The sequence below is a fragment of the Eubalaena glacialis genome, chromosome 7, assembly GCF_028564815.1.
Source record: "Eubalaena glacialis isolate mEubGla1 chromosome 7, mEubGla1.1.hap2.+ XY, whole genome shotgun sequence".
In the NCBI taxonomy this organism is placed as follows: Eukaryota; Metazoa; Chordata; class Mammalia; order Artiodactyla; family Balaenidae; genus Eubalaena; species Eubalaena glacialis.
Genome location: NC_083722.1, coordinates 73,686,866 through 73,711,203, shown reverse-complemented (window position 1 = coordinate 73,711,203; position 24,338 = coordinate 73,686,866). Strand labels below are relative to the sequence as shown.

The 24,338-nt window shown below is 40.1% G+C and overlaps 1 protein-coding gene across 6 annotated transcripts in view; it reads right to left on the bottom strand.

Moving 5' to 3' along the window:
• Positions 1–24,338, bottom strand: part of ARIH2 (ariadne RBR E3 ubiquitin protein ligase 2) — a 49,407-nt gene that overhangs the window by 11,022 nt on the left and 14,047 nt on the right. For 4 of the 6 annotated variants that reach the window (XM_061196743.1, XM_061196744.1, XM_061196745.1 and 1 more), the window contains 4 exons: positions 6,555–6,622; positions 3,765–3,828; positions 2,117–2,267; positions 1,075–1,196 (listed from right to left, as the gene is read on the bottom strand). In XM_061196743.1, coding sequence (XP_061052726.1) covers positions 1,075–1,196; positions 2,117–2,267; positions 3,765–3,828; positions 6,555–6,622 — 405 coding nt within the window. Of the gene's footprint in view, positions 1–1,074; positions 1,197–2,116; positions 2,268–3,764; positions 3,829–6,554; positions 6,623–18,215; positions 18,262–24,338 lie in introns of all 6 variants that reach the window. The other 2 variants (XM_061196749.1, XM_061196748.1) reach the window with 1 other exon arrangement.

Below are 24,338 nucleotides of genomic sequence, written 5' to 3'. Positions count from 1 at the left end.
TTGTTTGTTTGCTTGTTTTTAATATTTATTTATTTGGCTGAGTCGGGTCTTAGTTGCGGCACATGGGATCTTCGCTGTGGCATGCGGGATCTTTCGTTGTGGTGCGTGGGCTCTTCGTTGCGGCGTGTGGGCTTCTCTCTAGTTGTGGCACACAGGTTCCAGAGCACGCAGGCTTAGTTGCCCCGCGGCATGTGGGATCTTAGTTCCCCAACCAGGGATCGAACCCGAATCCCCTGCATTGGAAGGCAGATTCTTAACCACTGGACCACCAGGGAGATCCCTGAAAATGACCTTTGAATGTTTAGCTTAAACTAGGTAGCAACTCACTAGAATGCTCTAAGATTAGATGACAAAATGGAATACAGAAGTGTGTCTCTGAAATGAAAGGGCATAGGGACCAGGGCTGGAAAGGAACACAGACCACTCAGCTGTGCATAAGACTCTGAAGGGCTCAACGACCCTCAGGCATCTACCAAAGGCAGCAAACAGCACAAGGAACAAGGCATTGCTTTTCCTGTGGCATGTGCATGAGACGACCCAGACCATCAATCAATCCAATAAGCTTAGGCATGAAAGACAAAGATGAAAATTATGCTGCATGGACCCAACAAGCCTGAACAGGTAGTGCAATAGAGGGGAAGGACTCCAAAACTGACCATGCTGAAAACCTGAACAAGTTTTCAAATTGCCCAAAAAGCAACACCTCTTCTTTGTGCTGAATCACACAGTGAACTGAACAGAACAGCAACTCCTGAGATATGCCTGACTTGTGTTTATCCCCTGACATACAATAGCTTGTTTAAGCAGCTTTGTATAAGGTGGGGATGCCTGACCATTCTACAAGAGAAAACCAAGGCTCAGAGAGGTAAAATAATGGGTCAAGGGATACATAATAAGGAAGCAACAGACCTGGGATTCACTAGCACTTTAGTAGTTTTCAACCTGTTTTAAAGCCGTGGAGCTCTTTCTTCAAACGAAAGCATCTACTGGCAGCCTAGTCTATAAAGTAACTGGTGAGCATCTGATGAAAAGCAGGCCCGGGAAGACAGAGGGCACAACAGGGGCTGGGCATACCTCCACATAGTCCCTGAAGAGGTAGCGTCTGTATTTGTCTCTCAATTCTTCATTGGGCAGCAACGGAAACACGAAGTCCTCTGGTGTTCGAAGCGGGCAGTCCTGAGCCATGCAAGAGACACCTGTTGAACAAAGACAACCTGATGGACAACTGTATCGCAGAAGACACAACGATAATATATTTGCTGAGTTCAACCAACAAATTCAGATTCTACGTAAGGAACCCCTAAAGCATCAGAATTTATTCAAAGAAGAGAGAAATTAATATATTTGCACAGTGATGCAACTAAAATATTATTCCAAATTAAATAGGATAGGGAATTCCCTGATGGTCCAGTGGTCAGGACTCGGCATTCTCACTGCCAGAGCCCCGGGTTCGATCCCTGGTCGGGGAACTAAGATCCCGTAAGCCGCACAGAGCCACCAAAAAAAACAAAACAACAAAAACAAAACAAATTAAATCATATATATCACAAATAGCACAAATAAAAAACAAAACTGTTTAAAAAATCCTATAGGGTTATTAACTAACAATTTAGTTTTGTGATGTTTAATATTATGTGCATGTGATTACCGTCAATACAATGAGATTTTGCAGACACAAAGTAATGCTAATTTAGTTTCAAATATCAAGTCATAGTTAAATATTCCTTTAACTGATCATCAAGTTTGATTTGTGCTTATATTTCCTAAATAACAGCAAACTCTCTAGGTGTTTCTGAGTTATGGCTGCCACTCTGAGAATCAAGATAGATACAGTAGGCAGCTTAAAGGACAGTTCTCCCAAAAGGCAAGAGAAGGTAGCCTTGCATTCACACCAACATTTACATATATGCCCAAACATTAGCCTTAACTCTCTCATTTTGCTCAGGTCTAAACTTTGCCATTGTTCAGACATATGTGTTTGGAAACCAATGGTTTTGACAATAAAAACTTCAATTAGGCTCACAAGAAAACACTCAGTTGACCTGAGAACCTGAAAGGGCAGAGCTGAAGCTAAATACTTCCTGCCAGCCTTTTATAAATCCTATGGCAGACTCACCCACACCCACGCCGTCCTTGACAAGTACTGAGCAGTGTTGCTCCCAGCAGCTGCGGCAAAACTGGTGCTGACAGGCCAGAGACAGTAGGTTTTCCTTCCGCACAAACTGCATACACACTGCGCAGTGGTGAGGGGGATGGGTTGTGGGGACCTGGGGAGAGGCAGAGTGATATGAGCCATGGAAGGCAATTCTGACCCTGCAACAAGTGTCAGAACTCAACTGCAATGTGTGCACTCTGCGAGTTCCAGTTTTGAGCAGAAAGCATATTATCAGGAAGGCTTTCTGAAGGAGGTGGTAACTGAACTAGGCTTGATGAATCACTAGGATTTAGAGAGGCAGAGAGAAGATGGAAATGAGAACTAACAGTAGTTTATAACGTCAGGCTGAAAAGACCAGGATTTCAGAATTGTCAAGGTCCTTAGAGGTCATTCAATCCACCTTCTTTCAGAGGCTATTGGGTTTCTTTTGTAAACTGCCCTCATTCAGCACAGCACAGAGTTACTCCTCAACAAGTACTACAAACCCAGCCATATAGGTGCTTAGAGGCTGAGTGTGAGCCTCTAACAGCCCACAATGCAGTTTTACTTGTCAAAGACAGTGGTTTTCCCATATCAATATGTCCAAAACACACAGTATTACAATTTTTACCAAGTCACAACTCATCCTTAACATACCAAAGAGATGTCACATACAATTAATTTAGAGAGATGAGGAAGGCTTCTACAAGGGAAGAAACTCTTCTAGTTTGTGGGCAAATAACTGTAAAGCTTAAAAAAACTGTAAAACTCCAGAATCCATATACCATGCTACACAAACTGGCAAAGACAATCTGGGGACCCCAGCCAAAAACACTAACCAATGAAAAAGTCCACTACATGTTTAACATTAGGTTCTTGTTAGTTTACTGGGAATACAAAAAATAACTTGAGGAAAAGGACCGTATTCTCATGTTTGTCCAGTATGCTCCTAGAAATTTTCTCCTAAGAGACTGCAGAAGTTATGTGGTGATCTGAGCCCCAATTCTCCCTCCTGAGAGTGCTTTTAACATGGCCCTCATTCATTTGACAAATGCTGACCGAACTCCCAGATACAGAGGAAATTGCTATACATTGATTCCTAAACTTAAAAAGCACTTACAGTCTAGTAGGGGAGCTGAAAAGATATGAGTGAATTACTACAACATACACGTAAAGGTTTAAAGATATAATTAGAGGAGTTTGGAGGGGAGTGGTCCCAGGAGATAGGTTTTGTGAGAGATGGCTTGGATGTGGGTCTCTAAAGATGAGTTCCATTTCCACAAGCAGAGATGGGGACAGAATCTGGACATTCCAGGCCAGGGAAGGCACAAGCAGAGTCAAAGAGGCATGTGGTGAGTGGGAACACCAAGAACACAGCAGGAATAGAGTACAGGCTGTATGTAAGTGCAAGGAAAAAGGTGAGGCTGGAGAGGGCAGGCAATGATTCACTCCTCATCTATGAGGAAAGTTTCCAAACTATAATGGAAATGGAAGATTTAGGCCTATGCTGGAACAAATATCATGGGCATATTGCACTATAAACAAGGCAAGATGGTTCTCAATAACAATGTGAGCCACAGAAAGAGCCACGGGCAACAGGAGAAGCCTTATTCAAGGAGGAGACACTCACATGTTTCGACGGATTGGGCTGAACTCGAGCCTCAACGAGCAGTTGAGCAGAATTAGACTTGTATCTACAAAACAAAAAGCAGAAATAAAGGGAATCAGAACCTGAAGACAAATAGTTTTACTTCTGAACAAAAACAGGATAGACCAACATGTGTTGCAGTCACACTAAAGTATCTTTGTCTTTTAACTACCTTCTCGCAAAACCAAGCTTGCTTTTTACCTTACTACAAATACTTTCTGCTTTTTCAATTTTTTTAGCTCTCAATTGGTATAAGAATAACAACTCTGTCTTAAAGGCACTGAACTATAAGAAAAATACTTATGAAGGACCATATCTGCTTTAAGTCCCTTTCTGGAATTACAAGCAAATATCTCTATGTCTTCAGAATAGGAAAGGACATCTTAAAGACACAGAAAAAGCAAAGCATAAAGGAAAACTCTATGCTACATTTAAGAACTTCAGTTCAGGGAATTCCCTGGTGGCCTAGTGGTCAGGATTCTGGGCTTTCACTGCTATAGCCCAGGTTCAATCCCTGGTCAGGCAACTGAGATCCCGCAAGCCAAAAGAACTTCAGTTCATCAGAAGACAAGATAAAGTGAAAAGCCAAGCTATAAACTGAAAGATAATTCAATACATATACAACTGGTAAAGAACTGATATTCAGAATAAACAAAACAAAAACTCCTAAACGTCCATTTGAAATGAAAAACAACAATTAGAAAAATGGGCAAAAGACCTAACAGGCATTTCACAGAAGAGGAAGTACAAATCACATAGGAAAAAATGATCAACCTCCTTAATAATCTGGACATTGAAATTAAAAACAACCAGATGCCATTTACACCCACCAGACTGTAAAACTTTAATTCTGACACTCATACACCACTAGTGGGTATATAACATGGTACAATCACTTTGGAAAACATTTTGGCGTTATCTAGTAAAGCTGAAGTAACACATACCCTACAGCCCAGCAATTCACTTTCTGTACTTAACCCTAGAAAAATTATGTGACACTGTAAGTCATGTACAAGAGTTTTCAGAGTTGCATTATTTTTAACAGCAAAAAACTAAAAACTCACAAATAGTTTTTGACAGGAGGATGGATGTCATGATGTTCAACCTTGTTAATTTAAAAAGTTGAAGAATACGTATGATATGATTCCATGTCTGTAAAGTTCTAAAAACATACAAAACTAAAAGATAAATAATTTAAGAATAAATAAGAAAATGATCAATACTGAATTCAAGGTACTGGTCGCCCTGGAGAAGGAAGGGATTGTAGCCAGGCAGGGATTGCCATCAGAGGCCTCTGAGTAAAGGTCAGAGAGTTTCTTGTTTGCTTTATTTGTCTTTAAAACCTATATACATCACACATATGCATGTGAGTGTGCACTCACACATTTTTGGAAAAAAAAATTTCATAATAAAAATTTAATTCCTTTCTGGAATGAGGTATGGCATAAATACTTTTAAAAATAAAAACAGTTATCATGTGGCAATAAAAGTGCCACACAAAGTCCAGGTAATCACATTACCAAGACACCAGGAATCTGAGCAGGGAAGAACTACATCTCATATACATGATTTCCTTACTCCACCTAGTCAGAATACCTACTTCAATTTTTATTCCTAGTTCTCACACTACTATTCTTAATATCTTTATAGCTATCCAAATTGTCTCCATCCCCAAGTTAGGCTAGAGAGTTTGGACAGTGCTAGATACCCATTACCGGAACCTATGTGGTTCCAGAGTTTTGGATAGCAGTGCAGACAGGGAAGTTCATCTGGAAGTCTACCTAAATGTATTCAGCTCTTCAGTATAGAGAGTGAGAGTGCAGTTAGTGAACCAGGAATGCATTTGCTCTTTCCTGATCAGGCTGAGCTGCTCCAGCTAGTTTGGTCTTCTTAGCCTAGAGAAGGAAAGGCATAATGATCTTCCTCTGCCAATGAACAGAATCACACCATACAGAGAAAGAAGACTCACTGTGGTGTGAAAGAGCAGGGGTAGTGACCAGTGCACTGCTCAGCAGGGGCAATTTTGTTCTCCAGGAGTTATCTGGCAGTCCGGAGGCATTTTTGATTTAAGGACTTCTAGTAGGTAGACCCTGGAGATTCTTCCAAACCTCCTACAATTCACAGAACAGTCCCTTCACAACAAAGAGTTATCTAGCCCAACACATCAACAGTGCTTAGGATGAGAAACCCTGAGCTAGACAGAAGCACATGCCTCTTAGAGGAATCCCCCTAGAGGATGCATGAGGAGGAGGAACCCCTCCTCCTGACAACTTCCAGGACACCTGAGACTCCAAGCTGTGTGCCTCAAGGGCTCTGGTTCTGGAGGTGCAGGGTAAACTAGCTGACCTTTTCTCTGAAGGTAATATGCACTATGTCATGATGTATTCCTCACTTGATGTGTCTGAAAGAAATAACTGGAGATACTGTCAAGTGTTACCTAGAAGGGCATTGATTAAAAATTAACAATGGCATAAAAAATTTGACCTAACTTCACTGTACAACAACAGGGTTTTGGAAAAGTATGGAACATCTATATAATAAAATACTGTGCCAGCACTAAAACTGGGGTAGAAAGAATATGCTGAAAACATGGGAAAATGTTCACCATATACTGAGAGAAAAAAGGCTATACACTATGATCCAGTGTTTTAAAAATATAATCTGCACACTGTAAGGATATTCTCCAAAACATAAACAATCATCATCACTGGGCGGGTAGGCAGAGAGAGGAGCTATGGGCGATGCCATCTCTTCCTCCCCCAAACACCTTACCTGTCCATTATCTCTGCGACTTGCCAGTGGAAATTAACTAATATAAGTTTAGCAACTGAATGAGATACCTAGAAAGAAAAAAAAAAGAAATCAAATTATAACGTAGTTTCTTTCAGAGTGCTCTGCATTTTGAGAAATGCATACATTCATCTCTATTGCAGGCCCAGGCTTGACTTTCAAATTCTTCCTCTTGGTTCCCTGTTTCATCTTTTAAGTTCAGACTCTTATAGTCTTAGTGATTTCCTGGATCTCTTGATTTTTCGATCTTTGTTTTCATTAATGACCCTTCAAAGAAATTAGTTTGATTTGAAACTTATGCGAAACCATCCTATCTACAGTATATAACGACCCAGCATCCAATTTAAGCAAAAGAGCTGTTAGGTTCCCTAATGTGATTTGTTTCCTCAAGCTGCTGTAGGAGGCCATACATGGTAAGTGCACCTCTAGTTAGGCCTGTTACTTGCAGAAAACCTCAGGGTTGGACTTCTTGTATAAACCCAGAAAAACAAAACAAACAAAAAACACCCCTGTTTAAAATCTCTGAATTCCCGGCAACTAATGAGCCCTAATTGCAAGGAGAATTTAGAAGTCCGTGGGCAGCCTTTCTGGCCCCTACATTCTCCTTTAAAGCACAACGGTTATGGCTATCAAAGAGCCTCAGAAGGTGCACTGAGCTAGCAATTCTACCTCTGTAAATTTTTTCTGAGGAAATGATACAGGATATGCAGTCCCTGAAAAGGATGTTGCATAGCTAAATTTACTGACGCAGAAAGTAATTCATATATTAATTTTAATGTTAATAGGAAAGTAAGCTAGTTACAAAACAGAACCCTGAACATCAAGACTTGGGTGGAGGCCTAATCTTTTTTTTTTTTGGCCGTGAGGCTTGTGAGATCTTAGTTCCCTGACCAGGAATTGGACTCAGGCCCCCAGCAGTGAAACACAGAATCCTAACCACTGGACCACCAGGGGGCCTAATCTTCTAATCCGGCTGGGGGGTCAGAAGATTAGGATGTGTTTGGAGGCCTAGATAAGGCTACCCAGAGAGAGCACTGCAAAACACGAGGGTGCTACTGAATCAAGGAAAAACAAGGAGCACACTTCAACCTAGGGAGCCAAGAGAACACACAGAACCTTGGTACTCTGCTCACTGGACTGAGTTTTCATACAGGCGCAACCAAGGACCTATAAGGTGGTACATGCCTGGTGCACAGATAAGAACTGCAGGAGGGAAGACACACAGTGACCAACATGTGGTCCCTGCTCCCTAGAGCTCAAATCACTCCTGAAAGGAGACACATACATCCCTATTAAACAATAGCATGTCTCAGTGCACCATCAGTGAGTGAGTGCTTTCCTGTCCTACAACCCAGGTACATCTGGAGAAAACCAAGGACTCAAGACAGCTTACTTCACTAAGGGTGGGGGTCCCCACTTTCTTCCATGCAAGGTAAGAGGCATGTGACCCATGCATGTTGTTGTAGTATTTTCTTACTGAGGCTCATGGAGACTTCAGGCCTAGGATTCCTGAGTTATAGCTGACATTTCTTCTAAATGATTCTATAAAAAAACTATGCACCTGGGACTTCTCCATTGGCGCAGTGGTTAAGAATCCGCCTGCCAATGCAGGGGACACGGGTTTGAGCCCTGGTCCAGGAAGATCCCACATGCCGCGGAGCAACTAAGCCCATGCGCCACAACTACTGAGCCTGTGCTCTAGAGCCCGCGAGCCACAACTACTGAGCCCGTGTGCCACAACTACTGAAGCTGGCGTGCCTAGAGCCCGTGCTCTGCAACAAGAGAAGCTACCGCAGTAAGACACCTGCGCACTGCAAAGAAGAGTAGCCTCCACTCGCTGCAACTAGAGAGAAAGCCCACGCGCAGACCCAATGCAGCCAAAAATAAATAAATTAAATCAAAAAATTAGTTCCTTTAAAAAAAAAAAACTATGCATCCACACAGACCACTATCACAGAATGAAAACAGAAAAAACATTTCGTTTAAAATATTATTATTAAAAATGTTGTTAATATTAAAATGTTAAAATTTGCTTGAATGTAGCTTTTGGCTACAAATATATTTTTAAAACCTGAAAATGATACTGTTTTTATTTTTTTTATTTTTTTAATGTTTTTGGCCGCACCGCGCAGCTCGTGGGATCTTAGTTCCCCAACCAGGGATTGAACCTGGGCCCTCGGAAGTGAGAGCACTGAGTCTTAACCACTGGACCGCCAGGGAATTCACAAAATGATACTGGTTTAAATGAGCTCCTTGCTGGAACCTTTTCCGTCGTCTCTTATACAGTGGGGCCCAGTCGGCCATGCACCCACTGTTTTCTGTCCTGACTTCTAAATGTCTCATTGTGAAGTGGCTACCAAGTCATCTCAAAGGCACTGAGCCATTCAGGAAACCCAGAGGAGTCCTGGCTATGTCCAGCAGCCACCTTCCCTTATCACCACAGATGGCTTAGAGGAACCTGTTGGCTAAGAACAGGGGTCAGGCTGCCTCTCACAGATCCACAGAGCCCAGAACTGGACTGGACACATGATCATTAAATGACATTATGTCTTTAGTTTATGGATTTTCAAAATGAAATTTCTTTTCTTTTTTTTGGCCGCACAGCACGCGGGATCTTAGTTCCCTGACCAGGGATCGAACCCGTGCCGCCTGCAGTAGAAACACAGAGTCCTAACCACTGGACAACCAGGGAATTCCCAAAATGAAATTTCTTGATCTTCCTGAAGAAATAGAATTTTAACACCATACCTGGTCTGATCCCTTGATCTCAACAGCACTAACAGCAACAACAAAGTCTCAGAATTAGCACACCAGATGCAGCCCATCCATCTATGAAAACAACACAGCTATCTGCTGAAACTGAAAATTTTACTGATGACTACAAGTCCACTAATGACCAACTCAGAATATTCCAGTAGAGTTGAGTTCTGGTGAGGACTGATAATGTGAAGAGAGGATGCATCTAGTACTTTATAAAACTAAATAGATGTGAATCTATTCTTTCAAAGCCAACAGCCAAGAATACATCAATATATACAAGGCAGTAGGCACGTGCATCAGCTGTATGCACCTCCCACCAGCCTTCTGCAGGAGGCGCTGTGATTGCCCATATTATGTTCATAGTATATCATAAACTATTAGGGACTCTTCCTCAATTAATCCATTATGAACCTGAAGGAAAATGCAGAATGACGGCACCTTGCCCAGTAATGAACACCAGGTAAGATCTACAGGAAAATCAGGTTCCAAAGGGCCCTCTGAGCAAGAGCAGCACAGGGTTAAAGGAAGAGTACCTAGAATTTATGCTAAAAGGTAGTCTCGGAAGAGAGGCCCCATCCTCCCTGATTTGGGTCACAAGAGAGAACTGACTTCACCATTGCCCCCTCAGCAGTCTCCCAGATGAAGAGACGTCAGGTGATTGTAGGGGGGTGGGGCAATACTTAAGCCACCTTCAGCAAGAGGGCCAAGACAAACCTCATGTATGATATTAAAACATTAAAGATAAAAATCTGTCATTCTCAGAGTGCAAACAGCTGAGCTTTCTCAGGAACGAACTACCTGAGTATTCACAGCATTACTGAGTTATGCTCGAAGAGCTTGGCAATCCATCCTGAATCTATTAAAGTCAACACTTAACAACTGGGGACTTCCCCGGTGGCGCAGTGGTTAAGAATCCACCTGCACAATGCAGAGCACATGGGTTCGAGCCCTGGTTTGGGAAGACCCCACATGCCACGGAGCAACTAAGCCCGTGCGCCTCAACTACTGAGCCTGCGCACCTAGGGCCCGTGTCCGCAACAAGAGAAACCTGCGCACTGCAACGAAGAGTAGCCCCCGCTAGCCGCAACTAGAGAAAGCCTGCACGCAGAAACGAAGACACAACACAGCCACAAATAAAAATAAATAAAATAAATAAATTTATATATATTAAAAAAACACTTAACAACTGGGGAAAGTCTTCCACTCTTCTTATATGTCCAATTGTGGAGAACAAAAATCTTCCAGCAGAACCAAGACGAACTCTTGCTGGACTGTTTTGACAAGCAACTAACAACCTGTTAGTAGTTAGGATTACGTATTATCAAGAACGACTTAAAGCTTTCTTTTATTGATTGATTTATTTATTTTTGGCTGTACCGCGCAGCTTGCAAGATCTCAGTTCCCCAACCAGGGACTGAACCCGGGCCATGGTGGTGAAAGCCCAAAATCCTAACCACTAGGCCACCAGGGAACTCTCCCAAGAAGGACTCACAATGAGAAGCTCAAACCTTTTCCAAAAGGAAAATGGGTCCAAGCTGATAACCACTGACAGCCAAAAAAACTAATGACTTAGGAAGGAACACATATGACCATGTCATGTTCAAGACAAATTTGCGGTTCTATTAGATCAATATGTAATAAGAAGATTAAAAGTCTTATTTATTTATGAGTCTAATCGAGGAAAAGACTAGAAACTAAGAACTAGGAAGTTCTTGCCCAAAAATGTGGAACCCCAAGGTAATTACAGATTAATCTGAGCTTCTCCCCACAGAGACAGAGTCCACCATTCTCTCCATCTCAGGGGTCAAAGAGGGCCCTTCTCGATAGTAATAGGTCACTATTTCCAGCATGCCTGGGACTATTACCCCTGTCTAAACTGCAAACCCTTAGCTGGTGGAATGTGTCCACTTTGGATACTCACAAGACCATGAGGCAAGAATAGTTAGGATGAATTTAAACAAAGACTCTCAAGAGCAGAAATAAGATGTTTTCCTATCCCCTCACCTCCTCCCCAAAACGTTAGAGCTATTCTCAAGAATCATGCTTGAAAATATATATAATACTTTGAAAGTTTAGTGGGTATAACTGCCAATATGAATTCAATTTTGGTTCATAGTTTGACAAAATGTTGATTTTAATTGCTGAATTTCAATCTATTTGGAACTGCCGATAGTGGATATACTATTCTTTACACACATGTACCAGGCAATATAAACTCCCTTGTTGCCAAATTCAACAAACATTTCTTATCTTGTTGGTAGAATTTGACACTTAAATTTCCTCTGCCTTAACACCCCTCTTGGTCTCTGTGATGAGTCTCGCAGAACCTGTTCAGGTACACTAAATGTGCTCTTCCTCCTGAATGCCCATCTTGTCACTGGAGACATCACACTCCTACACCTGCATCAGCATTTTCCTCTATGTCTCGCTCTTCCTTACCACTCCACCCTCTTCCATCACCACCATTCCACTGCACAATCTCTAGTCCTGCCTCTCCTAAACACTTCCATCAGAAGGGCTTCACTAACACCTGGACAAAGGAAAGGTATCTTATATACTGATATGCCAGTGTCTATCGTCTGCCCGCCCCCCCCCCACCGCCCATAGCCCCCAGGATGAGTTTCCTAAAGCCTCCATGTAACAATTACAATAACAGACTATTCTTAGAGCTTTCACGTCTTACCAGGATCAGTCCCAACCTGTTTAAAACCCATCATTGCTCTCCAGTACTGACAAGATGAACCTTAAGCGTTAGTCAAGAGTCATCAGGACCCACTGCAGAACCACTGCCCTGAGGAGTCCAGCAATAGACCAAATGATTCCAGCAACCCCAAGGGGCTCCATGACTGTTCTCTGCCAAGCATGCCCTTCTTATATAGCAAATATTTGGAAATTAAAGAACATACCTCTATAAAACCTGTGTGTCAAGGAAGAAATCACAAGAAAAATTAGAAAATGTTTTGAACTGAATGATAATGAAAATACCACATAATAAAAGTTGTGAGATGCAGCTAATATAATGCCAAGAGGGAAATTTACAAATGTAAATATTTATACTATAGAAGAAAGGTCCAAAAATCAATGACATAAGGGCCTACCTTAAGAAGCTAGAAAAAGATGACAAAACTCAAAGTTAAAAGAAGAAAATAGATAAAAACAGAAATAAAATCCAAAACAAATAGTGAAAATCAATAAAGTCCAAAAGTTGATTCTTTAAAAAAATCAATAAAGTTGATAAAAACTTTAGCTAGAACAATTAAGAAAAAAAAGAGAATACAAATTGCCAATAACAAGGGTGATAAGAGGGACTATCCCTACAAATCTTGCAGGTATTAAAAGGAAAATAAGAAAATATGAATAATAAAATGCTAATAAATTTGGTATCTTAGATGAGATTGACAAGTTCCTTGAAAAACACTTACCAAAACTGACACAAAAGAAAAACTGAATAGCTCTATATCTATTAAAGACATTGAATTCATGATAAAAAATTTTCTCACAAAATGCTAGACCCAGAAGTTTTTACTGGTGAATCTATCAAAACTAATCTTAAATAAACATTTTCAGAAACTAGAGCAGGAAGGAATACTTCTTCCAAACTCGCTTTATGAGACTAACATAACCCTGATATAAAAACCTAACAAAAATATAAAAATAAAATTACAAATAAGTCTTATGAACAAAAACACAAAAATCAATCCAAATATTTTAGCAAATTAAATCCAGCAATATAGAAAAGGCTGATTTAACATGTGAAAACTCCTAAGACAATTCACTGAATTAACAAAATAAAGGCAGAAAAAACCCAAATGACCACTTCAGTAGATGCAAGAAAACTCATTTGACAAAATTCAATAATCATTCAAGACAAAAATTCTTAGCAAATTAGGAAGAAAAATGGAACTGCCTAAATCTAATATAGGACATCTATGGAAAACATTATACTCAATAATGAAATAGTGAATGCTAAGATCAGGAACATTGCAGGGATGACCACTCTCATCATGTCACTTAACATTATGAAAGCCCTACCCAGGGCAATAAGGAAAGGAAAAAAAAAAAAAAAGAAAAAAAAGACACAAAAAAGACATAAAAGATTAAAAAAAGAAGAAGCAAATCTGTCTCTATTCCTAAATAAAATGACTATTTACACAGAAAATCCTAAAAGAATCTACAAAACTACTAGTAGAACTAATAAATTTAGTAAGATAAAAAAATAGAATGCTAATATATAAAAATACATAAATTTTATAAATTTATATAAAATATAAATTTTATATAAATTTATATAATATATAAATTTATATAAAATATATAAATTTGTTTTCATTTGCAGCAAACAAATGAAAACTAAAATTTATTTATAAATATATTTTATTTAACCCAATATACCTAAAATATTATTTCAACATGTTAATCCACAGAAACTAATGAACTATATTTTACATCTTTTTTCCATCTAAATCTTCAAAGTCCATTGTATTCAGAATTATAGCACATACCAATCCAAACTAGCCATATTTCCAATGCCCAATGGCTACATGTGGTCACAGCTACCATACTGGACAACATAGCTATAGACTGAACACAGCAATCAAAATTAATCAAAATCAGGGACTTCCCTGGTGGCACAGTGGTTAAGGATCTGCCTGCCAATGCAGGGGACACGGGTTCGAGCCCTGGTTCAGGAAGATCCCACATGCCGCGGAGCAACTAAGCCTGTGTGCCACAACTACTGAGCCTGTGCTCTAGAGCCCGCACGCCACAACTACTGAAGCCCACACGCTCTAGGGCCTGTGCTTCGTAACAAGAGAAGCCACTGCAATGAAAAGCACGTGCACCGCAACGAAGAGTAGCCCTCGCTCACCACAAATAGAGAAGGCCCACATGCAGCAACGAAGACCCAACAGAGCCAAAAATAAATAAAATAAATAAATTTATTTTAAAAAATTAATCAAAATCAAAGCAAGGGTTTTAACCACTGGACAGCCAAGGAAGTCCCCAAAGCAATCTTGAAAGAGCAAAGTTGGAGGACTTACACCATCTGACTTCAAGACTTACTATAAAGCTACAGTAATCAAGACAGTGGGGTACTGGCTTAAGGACAGACATATAGATCAATGGAACAGAATAAAGTCCAGAAGTAAACTCATACACTTATGGTTAATTTCCACAATGTAATTCATTGGAGGATAGGATAGTCCTCAACAAACGATTCCGGAGTAACTGAATATCATTATACAAAACAAACAAACACAGAACTTAGATGCTTAGTTCATGTCACACAAAAATTAACTCAAAATAGTTCACAGATTTAAATGAAACTGAAAACTATAAAACTTCTAGAAGAAAACACAGAAGAAAATCTTTGCAACCTTAGTTTTAGGCAAAGATTTCTTAGATATGATACTGAAAGCACAATCCTTAAAAGAAAAAATCTGATAAACTGGACTTCATCAAAATTAAACGTTTACTCTTCAAAGGACGTTATTAAGAAAATGGAAGAGACAGGCCACAAAATGGGAGAAAAAATAATTGCAAATCATGTATCTGATAAAGAACTTATTTCGGAACATATAAAGAACTCATACAACTCAAAAATAAGACAAACACCTCAATTTTTTTTAAATGGGCAAAAGATTTGAACAGACACTTCACAAAAAAAAGTATGAATAGCAGATACACACAAGAAGAGATCCTCAATATTATTAGTCATTAGGGAAATGAAATGCAAATTAAAACTACAAGATACTACTTCACACTCACTAGAATGATTATAATCCAGAAGACTGACGATACTAAGTGCTAGCAAGCATGTGGAGAACCTGGAACACTTATATAATGCTGGTGGGAATGTAAAATAGTAGAGTCACCTCAGAAAACAGTTTGGCATTTTCTTAAAATGTTAAACATACATTTACCATATGACCTAGCAATCCCACTGCTAGATATCCAAGAGAAATGAGAACATGTCCACATAAAACCCTGGATATAAACAATCATAGCATCATATTTCATAATAGCCAAAAACTGGAATCAACCCAAATGTTCATCAACTGATGAATGAATGGATAAACAAAATGTGGTATGTATCTATGCAATGGAAAATCATCATTGGGCAATAAAAGGAAAGCAATACTGACATGTGATACAACATGGATGAACCTTGAAAACATTATGCTAAGTGAAAGAAGCCAGACACAAAAGACTACATATTGTATGATTCAGTTTATATTAAATTTCTAGAAAAGGCAAAACTATGCAGACAGTAAGATGATCAGCAGTTTGGTGGGACTGGGAGTGGGGACCAACTACAAATGGATACAAGGGAACTTTCTGGGTGATGAAAATGTTCTATAACTTGGATTGTGGTGATGGTTGTATATTTGTTTACATTTACTAAAACTCTTCTAATGGTACCCTTTAAAATGGATGAATTTAATGGAATGTCAGTAATACTTCAATAAAGCTGTTTAAAAATAAAATTGATGGACAGACATATGATAAATGCAGCAAAAAGTTAGCAACTATATAATCTAGATGGTATGTAAATGGATGCCCACTGTATAATTCTTTAAACTTCTTTGTATATTTTAAATTTTTCATGAAGTTGGAGGGAAAGTTTGCCAAATTAATTCAATGGCAATCATCTGCATAAACAAATGTCACAGTAAACGGAGGGTTGACCCTTACACTACTGCATCAAATAGTTCATTTTGATCTTTTACTTACTCTTCGAAATGAAAAATTTCCCTTCAGAGTTTTTAACATAGTTCTGACCAAAGGTTAACTGATTAGGCAATGTGAATTTTAGCATAAATAGGTCTGTAATGCCAATAACTTCACAACACTCTGGCTCCCTCTAAACCTCCCACACCCAGCCTTCTTAGTGTTCCATTGGATGCTCTTCTCCCGGTCTGTCAGCTCAAACTGTTGCTGTTCCACAGGGCACAGCTCTCAGGCCTGCCTTCCTCTCACTCCTTGGCCTGTCTCTGAGCAACTGCACTTGTGCCTAAGCCTTGGTCAGTGTGAACATAAGCCCCAAAGATAAGAACTTCTCTCTCATTTTCTCCAGGGAGCTGGGGAAGGGAGTGTGACTGATCAAAGTGGGGAAGGGAGGGCAAGTAGTGGTATAAAGTTCATCAAAGACTGAAGGGTGCCCTCACGTCCCTGGGTGGTCTAGAGAAGGTTTTCACAGAGTCAAAGATGGGGTCAGAAGAGAGGCCAAGTGTAGCCCATCTTCCCTGCCTTTTTTCCCTCATTCCCTGTGCCCTCAAACCTGACCCACAATGGGTCAGAAGACTCTGTAGAGCTTTCCCTCCAGCTTGAAAGGACTGTGGGGTCACCGCTGTTGTCATCCACCCTGGACATTGCTCTGTATTGCCAATCCAATTTGGCTTTGTTTTGCCATTACATTTACAATCTCAACACCCTTAGATGGTTTTCTGATCTTTATTTCAGGAAGCACTTGGCTACATGCATGTCAAAAAGGACTTTGCTGCTGGACATCACTATTTCCCAAAGGTTGCAGGCAAACTTCTTCTGTCATCCTCCATAATGTTTGGGAGAGACACTTAAGAAGGTATTTCCCAGATAGAGGCCCTCAAAACATGTTCAGTAGTTACCACCTGTTCACAGACACCTAAAGGAGTAGACAGCTGCTGAGGAGTTAAGTTCTCCTTTCTGTTTTTTAACAAAGAATATATAAAGTGTGCACACAATTCTATCCTGGCTTCACAAGCAGGGCTTTGGGGGGTGGGTGGGTAGGAGTTGGACCTGAGGGGGAAAATCCAGGATATGAGCCAATGATGCTAAGATTTTCTCACAGATGTAATGAAGTGTACATGAATATTTTAACTGCTGTTATCAGCAAGCAGTTCCTGACATGGTTAACAGCACACAAGTCTACAACCTCAGCATTTCGTTAGATATTCTGTCTGGAGGCACTTTTACTCCATGATCTAAGGGTTTCAGAGACTAGAGAAATGAAATAGTATAAGCATCAGCCTGTCAACTTGGAATGGAGACTACCTTGATAAGATAAAACTTCTGGATCTATGTGGCCTCTGACCCACTCATTACAAGGAGACAGATGCAGGATTACAGGAGCTTAGATAAGGCAACTCCAGCAGCAATCTGGTCATTGGGTTATATTTTAGCATTCTTTTAGCATTCCTATGACTTGCTGCCCCACTCTATGTTTCAATTTCATTGTATGTATTTTCCCTATTAGGTCCCTGAGCAGAAAGCTGACTGTGGTGAAATTATTTTTCAAATCACAGGACCCCAAGTCCACCTGAAGTCTATTAGTAAATGAGAGCCACAAATTTCTTTTCTGGTTTCCACCAAACCCTTCCCCGATAAAAATTCAAGTAAGTCTCTATCAGAATTTTATAACTTAATCATTGGAACAAACATTTTTGATCCCCTGACCACAAAGAACTTAAAATACCAGAGGGAGATAAATCCTGCTACTGAAGGAAACGATAAGTACATACAATATTCTGTACTCTTTCAATACATCGCCAACATCTATCTTTGGGAAAAATGTCTTCAGAATTTCAGGCAATTTAACAGTCATTACTTGACATCCCAGAAAACCTGGATAGTATGTTTATTATTCAAAATAATGCACAGAACATGCTAATTTTATGTAAGGATCAAAGCACATACTGAATAGCCTCCATTCCTGACAACAGTTCCCCAAGGAAACCCCTGAGCATGGTCAGTTGCTTCTTCATCGTTTTAGTCTCCTATAGCTGGTTCAAGCTGTCCAGCCCTTGGGGACAAGTTAATAACACAGCTTGCAGATAGATTTTTTTCCCCCAGAAAAAAGAAATTCAGCAGCCCACCAAAATTGTCACCAGCCCTTCCCACACTTACCAGTGCCATAGGGAGGATGCAGCTGATGGCAGTGAGCATCAACGGCCTGAAAAAATACAGGTGGTAGTTTCAATTTTTATTTAGAATTCTTACTTGCCAACTGCCTGAAATCTTTTAAGGCTACATGAATGGGTCTCCATGCCTCAGCCTGTTGTTAAGCCACTTCATGGTCCAATCACATTTGTTAACAAACACTAGTGGTCATTCACTAAAAAGCAGAGATGAAGGAAGAGTGAATTGTTGGCCAGCTTCTGGGCCTGGGGTAGAAAGGGACATGATACAGGAAAACTAGCCTAAGGAGATCCAGATGGATGGATTTTGGTCTTGGAGGGTAGAGGGTGAGGCAAGAAAGTACCGAAGGAATAAGAGAAAGAAGTAAGGTTAAAGCACAGAGACAAAGGAGTAGGTGAACACCAGCCTAGAATGGGGCAAAATCAGCAGTGGTGGTGGTGGTAGTAGGGTCCCAGAGTGCCTCTGACCTTAGGCAAGACCCACCCCTAAAGTCGAATTTAAGCGGTGGGCCTTCACTTCTCCCATACTTCACACCTTCATACTCTCAGCCTCTAAAAGGTCAGCTCTCAGGCACCTGATTGTAACTTTGCTTCCTTTACTTTCTCTCCACAGAGGGAGGGCTGACTTGTAACTGAGGCACCCATGTATTACAAGTGCTTTAAAAAATCTGATTAATAAACACAAATTTGAAGATTTCTCTCCAGTCTATCCTTAATTTAGTCCTGTTATGGTCTCTGATCATTAAAATCAATACCAAAAACACCTAAAGACCTTACTAAAGTTATTTATGAAAAATACAATAAAGCAAAAATACGAAAGTCATCCATTTCTTGACCATGAGGGTACTTTTTTTATTATGAAAAATTCCAAGCATCTACATAAGTGAAGACTATAATGAAACCCATGTACCCATCACCCAGCTCCAACATCAACTCATGGCCAGGTCCACTGTATCTGCACCCTACCTATCCCCTACCCTCTAGATTATTGTGAAGTAAATCCCAGCCAGCATATTTTTTAGGTTTGCATTTCAATGAAAATCTTCTGGGAAATACTTAGTACAAAAGGCTGATTACAGCCCCTTCTAGAATTCTAACAGTTTTCTAGGGGGGTGCCATATATAGGCAGGATGATTACAACTTCAGTGAACCAAGGTCATATCCAGTAACCACAACCAAAAGAAATGCAGATAGGAGCTGACAGCCAATGAACTACACATAGTAGGACTAAAAGCCAAGTCTCCTACCATATTCCCGCAGCTATAAGCCCATCTTGTCCATAAGTGATTTCAAACAATGCTGTCTTCTCCAGCTACTGCTACTGTGAGGAGACAAAGGAGAGGGAATACCAAATACCTCTAGGCAGTTCCAGCTAGGTCACCTCTCTTCTCCAGAGGACATGTCATAGGCTAGCATATCTTAGTGACAAAGCCACAAACTCCAACAGCATGTTTCAAAGACAGAGCCACTGACTGCTGTTGTTAGCTATGCTCAAAACATATATCACATTTTTATAACTTTTATGTTTATGTAAACCTCCATCAGAATAGAAGCTCCTCTCTGAGGGAAGAGGTTTTTAAGAACACTTTCCTTCTCTGTCATACCTAAGCACCTAGAACAATGCCTGTGCCAGTACTAGGTGCTATATGCTAACGCTACCCTCTGCCCGTCTCCTATGGTCTAATCTCAAGCCACTGCAAATCCACAGCCTCCTCCAGAGTCCAGGCAGGCACCAAAGCCTTCCAAGCCCTCAGGGGGTGCACAATCTACCAGGAGAGGCCAGATACAGCTCCAGAAGGGAGGGTTTAAAAAAAAAAAGAAAAAGAATGGCGGGCTGAGAAGCCTTCTGAGGGTGACAGGAATGGCAGAGATGCTGACAGGAGGTTTGAGGAGGCAAAAATCAAACATTAAGGAGAGGAGCAACAGGAAAGAAGAGTTCAGGCTGGAATCTGGAGAAATCATTTCAAGTTTTTCAAGAGAGCAAAATAAAATGATGCTTTTAGTGGGTATATCAGAAAATATGAAATAGAAGTAGAAAAGGTTTTATTTATTTATACCTCCTTTCTTTCTCACCATTCTAAAAAAGGAGGGGGCAGAAACTAAAGGCAAAGAGATCTTTAAGTTATTTTATGGTAGAGGTTAAACTATTTTTTCCCCATCTTTCCTAGCATCTATCTAAAAGTTAAGACAACAGAAGACACTCAGAAACACTTTTTATTGGGAATCAACAAATTCTTTACCTATCCCAATTACCACTGAACAAAAAATAAATCAAATGGTTCATAAAAAGCACTTTGATGAAAAGGAACAACACCTGCCCCTCTGTCCCGCCCCACCCCCATCCTCCCAGTCTTCCCATCCAGGAGAAATCTCTCCCAGTCATTCGTCTGGGTTCTTCTGGTTGTTACCAACATCGCTGAGTGGGCCCGTAATTCTCTACCAGACTTAGCTTACTTATACCACTCCCTACCCACTCCCATCCAAGCCCCAACTTTTTGATATTAAAATCACTATTTTCAGTTCCTCTATCTGTAGCCTTTGTAATTTTAAAACATTGTTTACAGGACCAGAATTGCATTTTCTACCCTGAGCTTCCAATGTCACGATCCTTGGCCCACTCAAAGAAGAATGTTCGTACATCAGGCACAAATAAATTATCATTATTAGTCGCTGCCAATCACTCATACTTGTGCCATATGGAGGGTTTGCTTTATATTTATTTGGCTTGTGATTTTTTGTGTGTAGTTTTTCTGCTTTGCATGGGAATTCTAATTCCCTTGCCTCTTGTGAAGAGACCTATGGTTTCTTCACCACATCCCAACCATCTTCCAGTTTCTTCATTCTATCTATTGCTGGAATCCACCTCACTCTCATTCCTGAAGAAATTTTTCTTGGATCCCACCAAGTTTCTGTTCCAATCTGGGCTGACCATTTTCCAGGCCTGTTACACAGCTGAACATGAGACTTTTCACTGGACTACTAGGTTAGTTCAATCATTTTTCTTTTTTAAATTAATTAATTAATTAATTAATTTTTGGCTGCTTTGGGTTTTCGTTGCTGCACGTGGGCTTTCTCTAGTTGAGGCAGGCTGGGGCTACTCTTCTTTGCGGCCCACAGGCTTCTCATTGCGGTGGCTTCTCTTTGTTGTGGAGCACAGGCTCTAGGAGCACGGGCCTCAGTAGTTGTGGCAAGTGGACTCAGTAGTTGTGGCTCGTGGGCTCTAGAGCGCAGGCTCAGTAGTTGTGGCACACAGGCTTAGTAGCTCTGCGGCACGTGGGGTCTTCCCAGACCAGGGCTCGAACCTGTGTCCCCTGCATTGGCAGGTGGATTCTTAACCACTGCACCACCAGGTAAGTCCTCAATCGTTTCTTGAATTTTATTTTTCTCTTTTTTGATTTTCATCTTGAAGTAACTACTTCAGAAAAGGTACAAGGGAAGTAAATTTTGGGAGTCCTTGCACATCTGAAAACGAGTTTATTTTTCAAGGACAGAATTCTAGATTCAAAACTATTTTCCCTCAGAACTTTGAAGGCCATTGCTCCATTGTCTTCTGGTTGTCACTGCTGCTGCTGAGACATCTGATTCCCATTTCTTTTAGAAGACCTGGTATACCTTTATGGAAACTTTTAGAGTTTTCTGCCTATCCTTGTTTTTCTGAAATTTCACAGGGACAGTTCTGGCAATGGGTCTTTCTTTATTCTTCTGGGCAAAGAATAGACCTTTTCAATATGAAGACTCTCCTCCCTTTGGCTCCTGGAAATTTCCTTCTTATACTTTTTAATATTTTCTTTCCTTCAATTTTTTGTTCTCACTTCCCACAAATCCTAGTAAACGCTGGATCTCTGGATTGAACCTCCATATCTCTGTTTTTTCACATACATTTTTTGCCTGCATGTTGGCTTTACATTGAGAGATCTTCTTGATTTTATCTTCTGACCTATCTATGGAATATTTTTTAACTTGACAAACCCATAATTCATCTCCACAAGTTCTTTTTGTTTTGATTTTCTTCCTGATGGCATCTCTGATTGTTTTATACATGCCACATCTTCTTGAGTATCTTGGCAAATACTAAATAGTGCACTTTTAAAAACAAGCAAAATTACCTACTGGTCTGTTTCAGCTAAGGTCAATTTTTCTGTTTCTCTTTCATTTTGCATGTTTTCCTGAAATGTCTGGTAATTCTTGGTTAGCCATTCACATTAAAAAATAAAGAGTCACCCAAAAAGGGGGATGAAGTACTGATACATGCTACAGCTTGGATGAACCTCAAAAACATTATGCTAAGAGAAAACAACACAAAAGGTCACATATTGCATGATTCCATTTATATAGCATATATAGGTAAATCCAGAGACACAGAAAGCAGGTTAGTGGCTGCCAGAGATGGGGGGAGTGGAAAGTAACTGCTTAATGGGTACCAAGTTTCCTTTTGGGGTGATGAAAATGTTTTGGAACTAGATGGAGAAGATGGTTGCACAACACTATGAGTGTACTAAATGCCACTGAATTGTATACTTTAAAATGGTGAATTTTATGTGAATGTTACAATTTTCAAAAAGGGGGCCTCAGGAAATGAATACTAGCTCTGTGTACATGAACAGACCTGCCAAATGACAGGCTTTTCTTTAGGGTGACTGATCAGGGGCAGCAATTATTCAAGACTCAAGGGCTCCCAAAATGACAAATGAAGAGAACCAAATCTTACATTCTCTAAGTGCCCTATATCTCCCCAGATTATCCTGATTATTTTGCCGAGAGACCAAGTGAGAGCAGGGCTGAGTGTTCTACATACAGACCTTTAATTAATCCCCCCATCTGCAGCACACTTATCTTTCCCAGTCTTTGTCAGTCAAATCAGAGCCCACAACCTCTTCAAAGACATGTTGGACAAACTGGCTCCCATGTGCAATGATGTCCCACATGCTCCCCCCACATGTTCTCTTTGTTCATCTGTGTTTATAACATATATATGCCTTTACTTTCATTTTCATGGTTATTTAAAAATGGAGGAGCACCTCCATATTTACCTCATGCTCTTTAATAATCTCTCTCTTCCTGCCCTCCCCCCAGCTCTCCAGGCAACCATTAATTCACTTTCCTTTACAATAGATAAGTTTGCATTTTCTAGCATTGTATATGATTGAAATAATAAATTGTTTATTTTTCCCCCCGAGCTTCCTCATGCAGCATATTTTGAGATTTATCAACCATGTTTATATGAGCAGCCCACTCTTTTTATATTGATGACAGTACGCTGTTCTATGGGTATGCCACTATTTGTTCATTCATCTGTTTGTAGATATTTGGGTTGTTTCCAGTTTTTGGCTATTGCAAATAAAACTGTTACAGACATTTGAATACCAAACAAACAAAAACAAATGGAGAAGGGACAAACGTATGTGAGGGCAGCCAACCATCTTGAAGCAAAGACTTCAGGTGTTCTACTAGTGTCATAAAATAAAAACCCTTTAAAACATTCACATTGTATTTATGATTGCAGATACTATTAGTCAGTTTTACAGCTACTCATCATCAACATGGACATAAGGACCCACTTTTATTTTGATAAGGAAATATGAAGTAATGTTTAGACATCAAAAATATTACAGAAAACCTACCCAATTTGTGAGTATACGTGGGCAGTTTACATCCTACTCCCATTCTGGTTAAAAAACCAGTACACAATGAATGTTGGACATATCTTTTCAGCAGCCAAAGAAAGGATGCACTCCTCTCTCATTTTGATAACCTGAATCATTTCATAATTTTTTTGTACTTCCACATGAATATAATGTAAAATACCTCACCTCACCTCTGAAGATTCTGTTTTATTACATCTGCACGAAGTTCAGTCTTCTGTATGAGAACTGCCAAAACTAATTCTGACATGCACACCAAGCTGGGAACCACACGTCCACTAGGTATATATTATCTGTACTTAAAAGTCAGCTGGCTTCATGGAAGCTCTTCAACAAGCATGTCTTCTATTTACAAACATGAGCACACAGAGTAGAGCCTTGGGGTTAGATTCTCAACTTTTGCAATTATTGGCCTGGGCGTAGACAGTCAGATCAACAACAAGCAACACTTACTGAGAACAAAACATAAC